At 42.2% G+C, this 18,268-nt stretch overlaps 1 protein-coding gene and 1 pseudogene across 3 annotated transcripts in view; one reads left to right on the top strand and one right to left on the bottom strand.

The window, feature by feature from the left end:
- Positions 1-18,268, bottom strand: part of LOC113019578 (protein NLRC3-like) — a 576,297-nt pseudogene that overhangs the window by 211,556 nt on the left and 346,473 nt on the right.
- The window catches only part of LOC113019579 (protein NLRC3-like), a 28,637-nt gene continuing 18,076 nt past the window's right edge, over positions 7,708-18,268 (top strand). For all 3 annotated transcript variants that reach the window (XM_026163350.1, XM_026163351.1, XM_026163352.1), the window contains exons 1-6: positions 7,708-7,859; positions 7,944-8,075; positions 8,579-8,686; positions 9,065-9,117; positions 10,986-11,270; positions 11,803-13,594. In XM_026163350.1, coding sequence (XP_026019135.1) covers positions 7,804-7,859; positions 7,944-8,075; positions 8,579-8,686; positions 9,065-9,117; positions 10,986-11,270; positions 11,803-13,594 — 2,426 coding nt within the window. In that variant the 5' untranslated portion in view covers positions 7,708-7,803. The remainder of the gene's footprint in view (positions 7,860-7,943; positions 8,076-8,578; positions 8,687-9,064; positions 9,118-10,985; positions 11,271-11,802; positions 13,595-18,268) is intronic.

Here is an 18,268-nt window from a genome sequence, read left to right as displayed (position 1 = left end):
ACAGCTAAACATGAGAGGTTTTGGACAAAGTTTGTGTTTTTTCCATTGTTTAAGCACTGCTTCCAGCCAAGAGTGATACCATATATGCCCCACAGCTGCAGAAAAGGCTAACATTGTTATCTTTTTACAAAAAACAGCTGAGCATGAGAGGTTTTTGGACCAATTTTGTGTTCTCCATTCTTTAAGCACCGGTTTGAGCACCGTTTGAGCACCGGCACCATTTCAAAAGTACCGATTTGGCACCGATATCGGATAAAACCTAAACGATACCCATCCCTAATCATCAGTGTATCTGGACTGCTCTGCTGCTGCTCTGTCATTCTATAGTCTCTTCACAGTCTCTGTCTGACACTGGCTTCAAACCCTCCTGGATCAAATTCACCTGGAAAGGCTTTCCATTATGAATAATAAACATAATTGTTAGGGAGTTTTTATTGTTTTATTTGCTTATGCTTCAAAAGTTATGTTATACATATTTCACCAGACAGTTTTCTGTAGAAACAGGAAGCTGACCCTGTGACGCTGACAAGAGACCAGCACAGAAATACATATCCGCAGAAGTTGACTTGCATTATATTATTCTTAGAAATTGACCTGCAACACACATACTCTGTGACACACACACACACACACACACACACACACACACACAGCTTGCATGCAGACAGACATCAGGACCTGCGTGACAGGAAATGTGATTATATTTGCATATTGACGATGTAACCTATAAAAATAAACGAATACTGCAGTTCGGTGTGATTTGCTCTGAGCTCTTCACCCATGCCGCACGTTGTCAATCTTAAGTGTCTCAGTGTTGTTTACTCACCTGACTGTTTGTTAACTGTATATCTCTGACAATAATGTTTTTATAAGATAAATATCATGTTTTCATGTATGTGTGCAGTTTGAGCCTCAGTGGATGAATTCGTGCTTAATCATCATAATTTATTTATACAGCACTTTAAAAACAAAACTGGCAGACCAAAGTGCTGTACAATACAAATATGGATATAGTAATAAGATAGCAGAAACCAGACAAAGCAATCAAATTAATAAAAAAAACGTTAGTTATCCACAGAGTTAAAAGCCAGGGAATAAAAATAGGTCTTTAATAAAGACTAAAAAACTGGCACTGATGTAGCCTGTCTAACATGGAGAGGAAGGTTATTCCAAAGCATCGGCGCTGCAACAGAGAGTCTCCTGTAAGTTTCAGCCGTGACTTTGGAACCGAAAGCAGCAACAGCTCGGCTGACCGAAGGGAACGAGTGGGGACATGGGGCTTTAAACAAGTCAGACAAATAAACAGGTGCCAGACCATTTAGAGATTTAAAAACCAATAAAAGGACTTTAAAGCGGATTCTAAATTCAATTGGAAGCCAGTGTAGAGAGGCCAAAATCGGAGTGATGTGATCAAATTTCCTTCTCCCAGTTAAAAATCGTGCCATAGCATTTTGCACTAGTTGCAAGCGTGACAAAGTGCCCTGCCCAACCCCTATTAAAGAGAATTGCAATAATCGAAATGTGATTTGGGCCAAATAAAATGGCTTCTGTCTTCCGATCATTAAAATTTAAAAAGTGTTTTGCCATCCATGCTTTAACATCAGTAAGGCAGTCAAGTAGAGGTTGACCTGGTAGACTATCAGAATGACGTTTGGATACCTCCCCATGTCAATCACTGCTTGACTGTCTTAGCGATATTAAATTATGGATGGCAAATTTTTTTTTTGAATTTTAATGATCGCAAAACGAAAGCAATTTTATATGGCCCGCATCGCTCTACTGATTCTCCAGATGTTGATTTTGGTGATTTGACCTCCCAACTGAAAAGTTCAATCACTAATCTTGGTGTTAAACTTGATTCTGCGCTTACTTTTGAAGGTCATGTAAATGGAGTGATAAAATCAGCTTTTTATCACCTCAGACGTCTGTCGAAGGTTAAGCCTTTCCGTTGCAAACCCAATTTGGAAACTCTTATTCATGCTTTTATCACCTCACGTCTGGACTATTGTAATTCCCTTTTAATAGGGGTTAGGTCAGGCACCTTGTCACGCGTGTAGTAAGTGCAAAATGCGGCGGCACGATTTTTAACCGGTAGTAGGAAATTCGATCACATCACTCCGGTTCTGGCTTCCTTGCACTGGCTTACCATTGAAATTTAAAGTCCTTTTATTGGTTTTTAAATCTTTAAATGGTCTGGCTCCTGTCTATTTATCTGATTTGCTGAAGCCACATGTTCCTCCTCGCTCGCTCCGTTCAGCTGAACAGCTGTTGCTGTCGGTCCCTAAGTCGCAGCTGAAATGCAGAGACAGAGCGTTTTCAATTGCAGCTCCGATGCTCTGGAATAACCTTCCCCTCCAAATTAGACAAGCGTCATCAATGCAGGTTATTAAGTCCAGATTGAAAACCTATTTTTATTCCCTGGCTTTTAACTCTGTAGGAAACTGACACCTTTATTATTTATTTTTTTTTATGATTTTAGGGTATTTTTAATTTGTTAGTTGTTTTGATCTGTGTTGTTCAGCACTTGTAGGCCAAAAATGAATACATATCATTTCATTCAATTCATGCAAAGGTTATTTGCATGACGCACAAACAGACCCAATTGAAAATTACAAATGTATTGTGCATGAAACGAATTCAAACGTGTTGCAGATGTGTGTGTCACAAGCAGTAGCGGTTTTTGATACGGGCGACACAGGCGGTGAAACACTGAAAATCGGAGACATAAAACCTACAAGGGGAAGAATCATCGGCGGGGTGTTAACTGTTTGCTGTTTTCGTGATCGCGTCACGCATGAGAATATCACCAGGTAAACTCGCGACATTTTAAAACATTTTGTTGTTCAACAGCAGCATGACTGACGGAGTTTGTTTGAGAAAACATCACAAGTGTCACAGATAACACATTTTTTTTGCTGGTTTGTCAGTAGCAGCTCCTGAAAAGCAAGTCTGCCACACATCTGTTCGACCAAATCCAGTTAATCTGTGACGCCAGTTAACCTGGAACACCGGCAGCAGCCAATTAGCGTCAGCTGCTAGCCCCACAAACAGTCAATTAAAAGTTCAAACTCACGAATTCCGTTCTGTTCAGTGCACGACAACACTACGGCTCAGGCTCAAAGTAATCGGTGTCTAAGTCGCATAAGGTTATAATTGGTATTAAAAATTCATTAAAACGAGGAAAGCAAGTGTTTGCCAATACAAACCTGTAACAACTCTGTCACCTGGCTGGCCTCCACACATCTGACGTAGTGATGTGTCAGTCGCGAATGAAATGGCTCTTAGAGCTGACTCTTTGGAGTGAACGACGCGATCCGGTGCGGTGTTTTTCTTTTCTTTCTCTCACCCTCTCTCTCGCACTTTTTTTCCGCCTCACTCCGCGCCTCACTCCGCACGCGAGCCTTGTGCTTTGCACTGGGCAGAGGGGGGAGGGGCATATCCCAGCTGTCATAGGGCGAAAAGCGGGGTACACCCTGGACAGGTCGCCAGTCTGTCGCAGGGCTAACACATAGGGACAGACAACCATTCACACTCACATTCACTCGCACATTCACACCTAGTGGCAATTTTGGATTATCCAATTAACCTATCCCCACAAGCTGCATGTCTTTGGACGGTGGGAGGGAGCTGGAGTACCCGGAGAGAACCCACGCAGGCACGGGGAGAACATGCAAACTCCACACAGAAAGACCCCGGCCTGATGGTGGAATTGAACTCAGGACCTTCTTGCTGTGCAGCAACAGTGCTAACCACCGTGCCACCATGCTGAAAATGTAAATAGTTAAAAGTTGAAATGTGAATAGTTGGTTTTTATTTATTTATTATTTATTACATTTTATGTGGAGTGAATAAATAAAAGTATATTTACGGTGGCCCTTAGAGGCAAAACACGTATAAACTCTGAATCACGTACAAACTCCAAAACACATACAAACTCAAAAGCACGTAAAAACACAGAATGACTTACAAACTCCAAAAACGTACAAACTCCAAAACACAACAGAAGTGCTCCAGAATGCTAGGCACAGTGTTGAGCTTTTGTTACACAAGCCAGCAAGTACCAACGACCGGATTTGTTGTGTGGTAGTAACAGATAATGCACATTCTTTTTTTAATTATTTAAATATATAAATACACAAACAATACACATATGCTTTCAATTGTGTAATTTGTATGATTTAGGTAGCTCTGTTTTGGGAAGGTCAGTTAAAGCTAGAAATGTGTTTTGAAGTTCATACATGCTTCGGAGTTTGTACGTGCTTTTTGATGCTTGTATGTGCTTTGGAGTTTGTACGTGCTTTGTCTCTAGGGCCACTGTATATATTTATATGTAAACATATAAATAAAACCACATTTTTTTACGTTAGTAATTTCTTTTGTGCATAAGTTTATATTGTTGTTGATAATAAATCAATTAAAGCAACAAAACAACCTGAAGAGCCAGTTGGGAGCCGAAAGAGCCGGCTCTTTTTACTGAGCCGAGCCGAAAAAGCTGGTTCTCTAAAAAGAGCTGGAATTCCCATCACTACAGTAGATGTCTTCTGAAAGCGTTGTAACTAAGTTTAAGAATATAATCCACCCACTGTTATCATCTTCAATGCCCTGTACCAACACAGAGCAGAGCAGCTATCTGAACGCTACCCCAACAGAGGTCGATTATCTTGTTAATAATTTCACCTCCTCACTACGTACGACTCTGGATACTGTAGCTCCTGTGAAAACTAAGGTCTCTAATCAGAAGTACCTGACTCCATGGTATAATTCTCAAAAACGTAGTCTAAAGCAGATGACTCGTAATCTGGAGAGGAAATGGCGTGTCACAAATTTAGAGGATCATCATTTAGCCTGGAGAAATAGTTTGCTGCTTTATAAGAAAGCCCTCCGCAAAGCCAGAACATCTTACTATTCATCACTGATTGAAGTAAATAAGAACAACCCCAGGTTTCTCTTCAGCACTGTAGCCAGGCTGACACACGGTCAGAGCTCTTTTGAGCCAACCATCCCTTTAACGTTAACTAGTAATGATTTCGTGAACTTCTTCACGAATAAAATTTTTATCATTAGAGAAAAAATTACCAATAATCATCCCACAGATGTAATATTATCTACAGCTACTCTTAGTACCATTGACATTAAGTTAGACTCTTTTTCTCCAATTGATCTTTCTGAGTTAACTTCAATAATTACTTCCTCCAAACCATCAACGTGTCTTTTAGACCCCATTCCTACAAAACTGCTCAAAGAAGTCCTGACATTAATTAATGCTTCAATCTTAAATATGATCAACCTATCTCTAATAATCGGCTATGTACCACAGGCCTTCAAGCTGGCTGTAGTTAAACCTTTACTCAAAAAGCATCTCTAGACCCAGCAGTCTTAGCTAATTATAGGCCAATCTCCAACCTTCCTTTCATATCAAACATCCTTGAAAGAGTAGTTGTCAAACAGCTAACAGATCATCTGCAGAGGAATGGTTTATTTGAAGAGTTTCAGTCAGGTTTCAGAGCACAGCACAGAAACAGCTTTAGTGAAGGTTACAAATGATCGTTATATGGCCTCTGACAGTGGACTCATCTCTGTGCTTGTCCTGCTAGCGCAGCGTTCGATACTGTTGACCATAATATCCTATTAGAGCGATTAGAACATGCTGTAGGTATTACAGGTGCTGCGCTGCAGTGGTTTGTATCATATCTATCTAATAGACTCCAATGTGTACATGTAAATGGAGAGTCCTCTTCACACACTGAGGTTAATTATGGAGTTCCACAGGGTTCAGTGCTAGGACCAATTCTGTTTACATTATACATGCTTCCCTTAGGCAGTATCATCAGAAGACATAGCATACATTTTCACTGCTATGCAGTTAAACTGCAGCAATGTCTTAAAAACATGAAGACCTGGATGGCCGCTAACCTTTTGCTTCTTAATTCAGATAAAGCTGAGGTTATTGTATTCGGCCCTGAAAACCGTATGGATATGTCCTTCAGTGCTAATATTAAACAAATATGTAAGACTGTTTTCTTCCATTTGCGCAACATCTCTAAAATTAGAGACATCATGTCTCAGAGTGATACTGAAAAACTAGTTCATGCATTTATCACTTCTAGGCTGGACTACTGTAAGTCATTGTTATTTATATATTATTATTTATATACCTAAAACCTCCCTGAAAAGCCTTCAGCTAATCCAAAATGCTGCAGCAAGAGTCCTGACAGGGACTAGAAAGAGAGAGCATATTTCTCCTGTTTTGGCTTCCCTTCATTGGCTTCCTGTTAAATCCAGAATTGAATTCAAAATCCTGCTCCTCACATACAATGTCTTAAATAATCAGGCCCCATCTTATCTTAATGACCTTGTAGTACCATATCACCCTATTAGAGCACTTCGCTCTCGCTCTGCAGGCCTACTTGTTGTTCCTAGAGTATTTAAAAGTAGAATGGGAGGGAGAGCCTTCAGTTTTCAGGCCCCTCTTCTGTGGAACCAGCTTCCAGTTTGGATTCGGGAGACAGACACTATCTTCAAGATTAGGCTTCAAACTTTCCTTTTTGCTAAAGCATATAGTTAGGGCTGGACCAGGTGACCCTGAATCCTCCCTTAGTTATTCTGCAATAGACATAGCCTGCCGGGGAATTCCCATGATGCATTGAGTTTTTCTTTTTCAGTCACCTTTCTCACTCCGTATGTGTTAATAGACCTCTCTGCATTGAATCATATCTGTTATTAACCTCTGTCTCTCTTCCACAGCATGTCTTTATCCTGTCTTCCTTCTCTCACCCCAACCGGTCGCAGCAGAAGGCCCCGCCCCTCCCTGAGCCTGGTTCTGCTGGAGGTTTCTTCCTGTTAAAAGGGAGTTTTTCCTTCCCACTGTCACCAAAGTGCTTGCTCAAAGGGGGTCATGGTTTTTTTTTTCTCTTTTTCTCTGTATGTATTATTGTAGGGTCTACCTTACAATATAAACCACATTGAGGGGACTGTTGTGATTTGGCGCTGTATAACTAAAATTGAATTCAACTGAATTGAACTGAATGTTTGTGTTTCAAACAGGAAAACCAGCAGAAATAAATGACAACCTGCCAGAGTTCAGAGAGTTTCTGAGGTGCTCCAGAATCACCTCACCACTCTCTGCGTGTTTCCTTCCTGCTTAGAGTTCACTTTCACTTCCTGAACTTCATGGAGTGGAACTTATTGCTGGTGTGTGTGTTTGAAGATACTGTAAGTTTGCTTTGTTTCCTTCTTTAACAGTTTGTATTTAGGAACTTTATTGTTTGTTCAGCTCATGTTTGATTTATTCACACAATAATATGTGTCTTTTTATTTCCGGTCTCCTACACCAAATTCAACAACCCAGGCAAGCAGAACCCAGCAGCCACTCGCACAAAGACGCCCCCACACCCACCAGAGTTTCCCCTATGCTCACGCTGCAGCAGCTTTGCGCTCATGCAGTTTATCTGCATGAGCAAACTTAATTTTGCTCATTCAGATCACTTTGGCTTTTGATGAAAGAAGCTTGTCAGTAACAGCAGTCACTGTGTATCAGTGAATGTATCATGTGTGCTTCATGGCTTCTTCTAGTGGACTGATAGCAGAAGTAGAGCAGCTGATTGCAGCTTCCTCTGCCTCACACTGCTGTCTGACTGCATTCAGCTGACACTGAGATGAAGCAGGAAAGAAGCAGCTGATATTTGGACAGCACACATGATGGAAATGATCATTTTAGTTGATGTGCACGCGAATTATTCGTGTTTCCTCTTCAGGTGAAGGTAGAAAGTGTGTGTGAGCTGATGTGGATGTGAATTCAGCAGCATGGATCTGTGTGAGGACAGAGAGGAGGGAGTCCCTCCCTCTAAAACCACTCAGAGGTGAGATGACCATCTCTAACTGTCCATGACTCTTCTCCATGTCACAGCTCAGCACTCACATCACTGCTCCATCATTATTCACAGGAACCAACCTGGGCTTGAACTTGGACCTGAACCCGAGCTTGAGCCTGAAACCAGCTGCGTGTGCTTACAGTGCAACTGCATGAAGTTTTTTATTTGTAGATTCACAAAAAGAAGACAGTTATCTAAGAAAAGGTAAGTTTGTGTCACTATTAAATTATCACTACACTTATTGGCAGTTTATATGCAGTGATATGGCTGTTCGATATGACCAAAATCTCATATCCCGATAACGATATATTCTGTGAATCTCGGGCAACTCGACTTGGGTGAAGTGTTTTCAGCTGGGTGTCATATATCTGGAGTTGAGTTTTTTGAAACTATTTATTTTTATACATGAGTTTTAACGGCTGCTATTTTCTTGCTGTGGGGAAAAGCCTGTTTTAATGTTTGAGTCTAAGGTTTACTTTGAGCACTTGACGGCTCTCTTTTGCTTCTCATCTCTAAATTCTCTCCATACTCTTTCATGTGATTGTTGTGTAGGCGGTAGAAGAAAAAAAACAACAATATTTCGCAACACCATGAAACAAACGATAGACATGAAACGATAGATGTTTTAATTCATCATCCGATATATTTCGTCATCGCGCATAGCTCCATGCAGTAAAGAGTTTTATGGTTTTTTTTCTTCTTTTTAGCGTCCATCAGGGACTTAGCACTGAACCCAGCTTTGTGTCCTTAAAGAGTGACTGGTGTGAAAGGTGCTCTAGTGGTTTTGAAAGACAAGAACTGTCTTCTGCAGAGAGGTAAGATGTTAGTAACATGTACTTTTTAACTGATTAACTGTTTATTGCTACCCTAAATATCCTATTTAAATTACAAACACATCAGTCTTATTTAGACATTTTCTTAAAATCCAGACTTTGTTTTTGAAAGAACTGAAATTCCTCTTCTGCTACTTAATAAAAAAAAAAAAATCCCTCCAAGGTGTTCTAAATGTGCTTCAAAAAATAAAACCTTGAATTGGACTTTATTTTAAATACTGTACTGCCAACACCAGTTTGGGGTGTATATGGCTCATGCACTAAATGTTTGTCACAGTGTCTTCCATCATATTCATTAATTTAGGACAGTAACTTCATTTCTTGTGTAAAAAAGGATCAACTCGTGTTTTTTTTTTGTAGAAATATGATAAAAGAGAAGCAGAGGGAACCATCAGCCAAAACAGCATCAGCAGGTAGGATATTGCAAAACTATATGTCTTCAGAGCGGGAGTCAAAAGGAAATTTAATTTTGTATCCAGTAAGGGTCCTAGATAACCCTCCTAGATAATTAAGCCTACCACAGACATGATCAAGAGAGAGAAATATGAAGTCATACCGTGTGCTCCGGCATGGAAGGACAGGCGCCTGCATGGTATGATTTGTACCACCGGCAAATAGAGAAACTGGCCGTCCTACCAATGGCTGGACAAAGCTGGACTGAAAGAAAGCACAGAGGCACTAATCATGAACAAGAACAAGCTCTGAGTACAAGATCCATAGAGGCTGGGGTCTATCACCCGGCAAGACCCCAGGTGTAGGTTGTGTCAAGATGACCCTGAGAGAATCCAGAACATAACAGCAGGGCACAAGATGGTACCAGGCAGGGCATACATGGAACACCATAAACAAGTGGCCAGCAGAGTATACAGAAACATCCGTGCCACATATGGCCTGGAAGTCCAGAGATCAAAATGGGAGATGCTCCCTAGGGTGGTGGAGAATGTCTGAGCTAAGATCCTGTGGGACTTCCCGATATACACGAACAAAATGATGATGGCTAATGTGGTCACAAATTTTAATTCCAACATGATAACCTTATTCCACCTACGATGTGGAGCTCCAAGTTTTTTGTTTGTTTGTTTGTTTTTTATAGATCCAATTTCAATCAGTTAAATCAGTAAAAAAGGACTTCTGGAAAAGAGCAGAATTCTTGGAACACTGTTTAATACACCAAATCGTATGGACAGCAATAAAATAAATACAGAAAACAGCAAGACAACAGATAGCAAAGCAAGCAAAGCAAACCCCGGGGTGTAGAGTCTTAGGCAAAGACAGCAGAGCCACACAGAGACAGACAGAAAAAAGCAGAGAACCGGAGTGTCCTCTGGCGCAGTATTATAGGGACCAGTAACCCGACCCGCTGGTGCTGAGCATCTTTCCACTTGTCTTCCAGCCAAAAACAGCAGGTGCAGGCTCAGGTACGGCCAGGGACAGAGTCAAGACTATGGCTAAGGGTCATCCGCAGATGGGTAACCTTGATTAACCCTTTGCTTTGGCTTATCAAAATAGGTCACGGCACATTCAAAAGTTAACACAGCAAGGGGCATAATCTTATGATATACATGTGAATACTTGGACTAAATATCAAATATATTGGGTAAATGCTTTAACATACTGATAAATACCCCAGTGTAGTTTTATAGTGTGTGTGTATACATGATTATATAAAACTTAAGGAGATTTTATTGTATTGTGTTCATTACTGACTGTAGACAGATGATAGTTTTGCTACATCAGAGCAAAATATCTTATGTTTATTGCAGATGTGTGGTACAGACATCACTCAAAAATTCCACTACACTAACCAACCAGATATAGTGGTACTAGACAAGCAGAACAAGAGGGCCGTAGTCATAGATGTAGCGATACCGAATGACAGCAACATCAGGAATAAGGAACATTAGAAGCTGGAGGAGTACCAAGGGCTCAGAGAAGAGCTCCTGGAGATGTGGAGGGTGAGGGTAACAGTGGTCCCAGTGGTAATCTGAGCACTAGGTGCAGTGACTCCCCAGCTAGGAGAGTGGCTCCAGCAGATCACAGGAAAAAAATTGGAGATGTCTTTCGAGAAGAGCGCAGTCCTAGGAACAGTTAAGATACTGCACAGGACCCTCAAGCTCCCAGCCCTGTGGTAGAGGACCTGAGCTTCAAGGTCTAGACCACCCACATGGGCAAATGGGGAATTTTTAATGTCTCTGTTGCATCATGTCTTAATTATTCTTTGGCACTGATTATTAAAAGAGTGAGTGAGATGTACATTTATAACTCTTTCTTGTTCCTGTAGAGGAGGAGCTTGCCAGGGTACGGACAACCTTTGTGTGGAGGGTCTCACCAGAAATTCTTATACAGCTGCTTGAGGCCCTTGTAACAGAAAGTGTCTTCAATGATTTGGAGAAAGAATCGATATTGGAGGGGAACCCTGTTAGAGCTGATAAGGCACGTTGCTTTATTGACACAGTGAGGAAAAAAGGAGACAAAGCATGCAAGATAATGATCAGACACCTTCAGACCATAGATCCTTCTCTCTTCTTTCAACTGCATTTATACTCTGATGCATCTGCTCTGCAAGGTAAGTTCATTTATCTCTAAATGAATGGTCACCTTTCAGCTTGTTGAGGTATAAAAGTGTGAAACCTCAGAATTAATTGTAAGAAACCTAATTCTATAACATATGTTTGGATTTGTTGAAAGGCTGCAAAATATTTTCCAGAGGACATGGAGGTATTTTGATGATTATTATAAACCTATGAAACTACTTAGAAGATCAAATGTGAGCAGCATTTAAATAAACGCCAGTCTTCTTCACTTGGTAAAACCATGGAAACTGATTGCTTTAAAAAAAATGAACATATCATAAGTAAAGTATGTTAGGATTGGGTACATACGAAAAGCTGTAAAGTAATTCATTATTTTGTGGGTTTAATGTTTTCAGGAATTACATTTAGGAAATCCCGGAGCCCTTTTTGATGAATTTTGGGTAGAATGAGCATAAAAAAATATAATGAATATAATAAGCAGCAGGCAAAGTTCTTCACATAGCACCCCCAGACCAGGTTTGACTGGATATGTTTTTTTCCTTTTTTAATGTTTTTTTTATTCAGATAGTCTTCAGAATTGTCAGCCTAAACTTAAGTCCAACCTGAAGAAGAAGTTCCAGTGTGTGTTTGAGGGGATCGCTAAAGCAGGAAACCCAACCCTCCTGAATCAGATCTACACAGAGCTCTACATCACAGAGGGAGGGACTGCAGAGGTCAATAATGAACATGAGGTCAGACAGATTGAAACAGCAAACAGGGCACCAGACAAACCAGAAACAACAATCAGACAAGAGGACATCTTTAAAGACTCACTTGAAAAACAGGAACTAATCAGAACAGTGCTGACAAAGGGAGTGGCTGGCATTGGGAAAACAGTCTTAACACAGAAATACACCCTGGACTGGGCTGAAGACAAAGCCAACCAGGACATCCAGTTCATATTTCCATTCACTTTCAGAGAGCTGAATGTGCTGAAAGAGGAAAAGTTCAGCTTGGTGGAACTTGTTCATCACTTCTTTACTGAAACCAAAAAAGCAGGGATCTGCAGCTTTGAAGACTTCCAGGTTGTGTTCATCTTTGATGGTCTGGATGAGTGTCGCCCTCCCCTGGACTTCCACAACACTGAGAGTGTGACTGATGTTACAGTGCCCACTGCAGTTAATGTACTTCTCACAAACCTGATCAGGGGGAAACTGCTTCCCTCTGCTCATATCTGGGTAACCACACGACCTGCAGCAGCCAATCAGATCCCCCCTAAGTATGTTCACAGAGTGACAGAGGTCAGAGGGTTCACTGACCCACAGAAGGAGCAGTACTTCAAGAAGAGATTCAAAGATGAGGATCAGGCCAGCAGGATCATCTCCCACATCAAGACATCACGAAGCCTCCACATCATGTGTCACATCCCAGTCTTCTCCTGGATCACTGCTACAGTTTTGGAGGATGTGCTGAAAACCAGAGCGGGAGGACAGCTGCCCAAGACCCTGACTGAGATGTACATCCACTTCCTCGTGGTTCAGGCCAAAGTGAATAAGGTCAAGTATGACGGAGGAGCTGAGACAGATCCACACTGGAGTCCAGAGAGCAGGAAGATGATTGAATCTCTGGGAAAACTGGCTTTTGATCAGCTGCAGAAAGGAAACCTGATCTTCTATGAATCAGACCTGTCAGAGTGTGGCATCGATATCAGAGCAGCCTCAGTGTACTCAGGAGTGTTCACACAGATCTTTAAAGAGGAGAGAGGACTGTACCAGAACAAGGTGTTCTGCTTCATCCATTTGAGTGTTCAGGAGTTTCTAGCTGCTCTTCATGTCCATCTGACCTTCATCAAGTCTGGACTCAATCTGCTGGAAGAACGACAAATAATCTTCAAGTCTCAAATAACAGAATCTGCAGAGAAACACTTCTACCAGAGTGCTGTTAATGAGGCCTTACAGAGTCCTAATGGACACCTGGACTTGTTGCTCCGCTTCCTCCTGGGATTTTCACTGCAGCCCAATCAGACTCTGCTACGAGGCCTGCTGAAACAGAAAGGAAGTAGCTTACAGACTAATCAGGACACTGCACTGTACATCAAGGAGAAAATCACTGAGAATCTGTCTGTAGAGAAAAGCATCAATCTGTTCCACTGTCTGAATGAACTGAATGATCATTCTCTAGTGGAGGAGATCCAACAATCCCTGAGATCAGGAAGTCTCTCCACAGATAAACTTTCTCCTGCTCAGTGGTCAGCTCTGGTCTTCATCTTACTGTCATCAGAAAAAGATCTGAATGTGTTTGACCTGAAGAAATACTCTGCTTCAGAGGAGGCTCTTCTGAGGCTGCTGCCAGTGGCCAAAGCCTCCAACAAAGCTCTGTGAGTACGTTTGTACTCATTTCTATTTTTACATAAACATTGTAATGATTTTGGCCCCCTTTAAAAAATAGGTTCAAGGTTCTTTATTTGTCACATGCATAGTTATATAACACACAGTGAAATGTAGCCTGACACGCTCCTCGACATGTGCAAAAATGTGTGTGTGTGTGTGTGTGTGGGGGATATATATATATATATATATATATATATATATATATATACAGTGCAGTGGGGCAAAAAAGTATTTAGTCAGCCACCGATTGTGCAAGTTCCCCCACTTAAAATGATGACAGAGGTCAGTAATTTGCACCAGAGGTACACTTCAACTGTGAGAGACAGAATGTGAAAAAAAAAATCCATGAATCCACATGGTAGGATTTGTAAAGAATTTATTCGTAAATCAGGGTGGAAAATAAGTATTTGGTCAATAACAAAAATACAACTCAGTACTTTGTAACATAACCTTTGTTGGCAATAACAGAGGCCAAACGCTTACTATAGGTCTTTACCAGGTTTGCACACACAGTAGCTGGTATTTTGGCCCATTCCTCCATGCAGATCTTCTCGAGAGCAGTGATGTTTTGGGGCTGTCGCCAAGCAACACGGACTTTCAACTCCCGCCACAGATTTTCTATGGGGTTGAGGTCTGGAGACTGGCTAGGCCACTCCAGGACTTTCAAATGCTTCTTACGGAGCCACTCCTTTGTTGCCCGGGCGGTGTGTTTTGGATCATTGTCATGTTGGAAGACCCAGCCTCGTTTCATCTTCAAAGTTCTCACTGATGGAAGGAGGTTTTGGCTCAAAATCTCACGATACATGGCCCCATTCATTCTGTCCTTAACACGGGTCAGTCGTCCTGTCCCCTTGGCAGAAAAACAGCCCCATAGCATGATGTTTCCACCCCCATGCTTCACAGTAGATACGGTGTTCTTGGGATGCAACTCAGTATTCTTCGTCCTCCAAACACGACGAGTTGAGTTTATACCAAAAAGTTCTACTTTGGTTTCATCTGACCACATGACATTCTCCCAATCCTCTGCTGTATCATCCATGTGCTCTCTGGCAAACTTCAGACGGGCCTGGACATGCACTGGCTTCAGCAGTGGAACACGTCTGGCACTGCGGGATTTGATTCCCTGCCGTTGTAGTGTGTTACTGATGGTGACCTTTGTTACTTTGGTCCCAGCTCTCTGCAGGTCATTCACCAGGTCCCCCCGTGTGGTTCTGGGATCTTTGCTCACCGTTCTCATGATCATTTTGACCCCACGGGATGAGATCTTGCGTGGAGCCCCAGATCGAGGGAGATTATCAGTGGTCTTGTATGTCTTCCATTTTCTGATGATTGCTCCCACAGTTGATTTTTTCACACCAAGCTGCTTGCCTATTGTAGATTCACTCTTCCCAGTCTGGTGCAGGTCTACAATACTTTTCCTGGTGTCCTTCGAAAGCTCTTTGGTCTTGGCCATGGCGGAGTTTGGAGTCTGACTGTTTGAGGCTGTGGACAGGTGTCTTTTATACAGATGATGAGTTCAAACAGGTGCCATTCATACAGGTAACGAGTGGGGGACAGAAAAGCTTCTTACAGAAGACGTTACAGGTCTGTGAGAGCCAGAGATTTTCCTTGTTTGAGGTGACCAAATACTTATTTTCCACCCTGATTTACGAATAAATTCTTTACAAATCCTACCATGTGAATTCATGGATTTTTTTTTCACATTCTGTCTCTCACAGTTGAAGTGTACCTCTGATGCAAATTACTGACCTCTGTCATCATTTTAAGTGGGGGAACTTGCACAATCGGTGGCTGACTAAATACTTTTTTGCCCCACTGTATATATATATATATATTAGTATATACATTGGGTGAGTGTGCAGTAGTAGCAGCAAGCAGGTGAATTCTTTACATTAAAATGAATAGACATCTGACTATTTTACAGGATAGACAATATAAACATATTTAAAATTAAAGGAATTTGAAATGTACATTGTGCCTTGGTTTAGAGTGTCTGGAAGAGAGTCCTGTCTCAGTCAGTTATAGATGATGTGAGAGGGCGGGTGTGTGTGTTTAGGGCCCGGATGGCTTGGGGATAGAAGCTCCTCTTGAGTCTCTCTGTCCTTGCCCGGAAGATGCGGAACCTTCTACCAGGGGGAGCAATCCTGCAGCAGCGTTCTGCTGTACGGATCACTCTCTGGAGAGCTTTTTGGTCCTTTACACAGCTGTTCCCGAACCACGATGTCATGTTCTGTGTGAGGATGCTTTCCACAGCGCCTGTATAGAAAATCCTGAGGATCTTTGGAGAGACCCTGAACTTCCTCAGTTGTCGTAGGTGATACAGGCGCAGCCTAGCCTGTATATAATGGATATAAACCGCAGCACTGTGGCGGGACGTCATCTGTGATGCCACTGCAGGTGTTATGGATGCACCTGCGCAGCATGTACAAGAAGAAAGAAAGAAAGTGTACTTTATTGGTCCCCGTGGGGAAAATCGCTCTCTGCATTTAACCCATTCACTCAGTGAAGCAGTGGGCAGCCATTGGGCGCCCGGGGAGCAGTGTGTAGGGACGGTACCTTGCTCAGGGGTACCTCAGGGTAGCTGTTCAGGGGAATCGAACCCCCGACCTTCCGATCATGGGGCCACCACTCTACCTACTGAGCTATCCCTGCCCCCAACATCTCGGTGGCATAAAAAGCTGTTCCTCCCTTTGATTGCGTTCTTGTTGTTGTGTACGTGTGGCTGGCAGGAAGAGAGCTGCAGCCGAGAAGTCATCCAAGCAAGCATCCTTGTGTGTAAATAGCTTGTGTAAATAAAGCATGGTGCAAAGCATGGAAATGTCAGTGGGTCTGTTGTGGTATGCGACAGACCCACTGATATACTCAGTCAGGTGTATCATACCTTTAATGTGTCACAGCAGCAGAAAGTATTAGGATTTCTGAGACATTTGTATATGCAGTTGTTATCAAAGTACAGATCCACTTTGGGTAGGTTTTAAACTATGACACATCATTTACATTGCTGAAATCAACACTGAACTGTATAGACCTGTGTCTGTGAAGGTTCTCAGTCATCCAGGTCATCGTAGACTAAGGAGCTTGCAAAGAAAAGTGTCTGGACTTCTTTGAGTTGCTTGAAGACTTTTCACCTCTCATCCAAGAAGCTTCCTCAGTTATAAGGGTCAATTGGTGGGGAGTCCCAGATTTAAACCCACTGGGAGTTTTCCCCCAAAGGGGGACAAAGGACCCCCTGATGATCCTCTACCTAATCACATGAGCCAATTTGTGAAAGTGGGTGTGGGACCTAATCAGCCAGGGTTTCGGGTGAGCTCACTGTGAAACCTGGCCCCACCCTATCATGTGATTTCCTGAGGTCAGATGGCTGAGTAAGTAAATTCTCTCGTGACAACCTTCTCAAACTGTATATCTTGACTCTCAGGTCCAGAATTTGCACTGCACTTTTCTACCAAACAGAATCTCAAAGGGAGAAAATGCAGTGGAGGCCTGCGGCACCTCATGTCCTGCAAAAAACAAAGGGTCCAACCAGTGATTCAAATTGCGTTCATCCTCATGAATGAACTTACAAATCAAACTTACAATCAATTTTAATCAACTTTTCTTTGCAAACTCCTTTGACAATCAACTTTAAAGTTTTTTTTTAAGCTGCCCCACGAGTCTGGGGGTGGTAGACGCTGGTCTGAACAGATTAATGCCCAGCCATTTGTAAGACACACACCATTGGCGCTCAGCTATACAGATGTCCAATCATTCACTAGCTGGGCCAGCATCCTCATTTTAGGTTTTGATAGCGTTTTAGTTGGTAAAGCTCAGACAGAATTGAGCTGCGGCTTGGGGAAAGCCTCGAAGGAGACTGGTGGCTGCTCCCGGTCCTGGCAGATCCCCAAAGAAGGCATTCCCTAGGGCAGTAAAAACTCTGCATTATGAAGGTTAAAGACCTTTGAAGTAATTCAGTTTTCAGTGACAGATGCTTTAAGACACTACGATAATATCTAGAGGAAAAACCCAACAATCGTATAACCACCTATAAACAAGCACTTTGGCGACAATTTACTTTGGGTAAGGTAGCGATAACTACCGTGCCGATTTCTGAAATGAACAGAAGTGATGGTAAGCAGCTTTGGAAGAAGCTGGCATCCCGGTGCCAAAGCTTGCAGCTGCATTTGCATAGGACAGATAGAGGAAGAGAAACTGGCATCCTGGTTCCAAAAGCATGCTGCTGCATTTTGCCAATGGGGGATACAGGAAAGGGAAACTGGCGACTCATTCATAGAAAAGTTTGCTGCTATGATTGTTACAGTTACCGTTTAAAAAGGTGACATTTAGAATACAGTTACTTTGTTGAAATAAATGGATTACACGGCGGTACTTCCCTGTTTCATTTTGTCGCGGGTCAGGACTGTTTGGGTTTTGTTTGACAGCTATGTTCTGTTGTTCCAGGCGGCAGCGTTACGGTTGCCATGGTTACAGGGTGACGCTCTCTCTCTCTCTCTCTCTCTCTCTCTCTCTCTCTCTGTGTGTTTCCTGGGTGAGAGAGCGCTTTTTTGTTGTTGTTGTGCTAAGCTAAAAGGCAGAATGCTACATGCATAGCTCTAAAGAATGTAGCTTCATAGGCAGTGTAGTCCGTGCTGCAGGGAAAATGGACTGCCATACCCGTTATGTGT

Source organism: Astatotilapia calliptera, chromosome 3 (assembly GCF_900246225.1).
Source record: "Astatotilapia calliptera chromosome 3, fAstCal1.2, whole genome shotgun sequence".
Classification (NCBI taxonomy): Eukaryota; Metazoa; Chordata; class Actinopteri; order Cichliformes; family Cichlidae; genus Astatotilapia; species Astatotilapia calliptera.
This window is presented reverse-complemented; position numbering and strand designations above follow the sequence as displayed.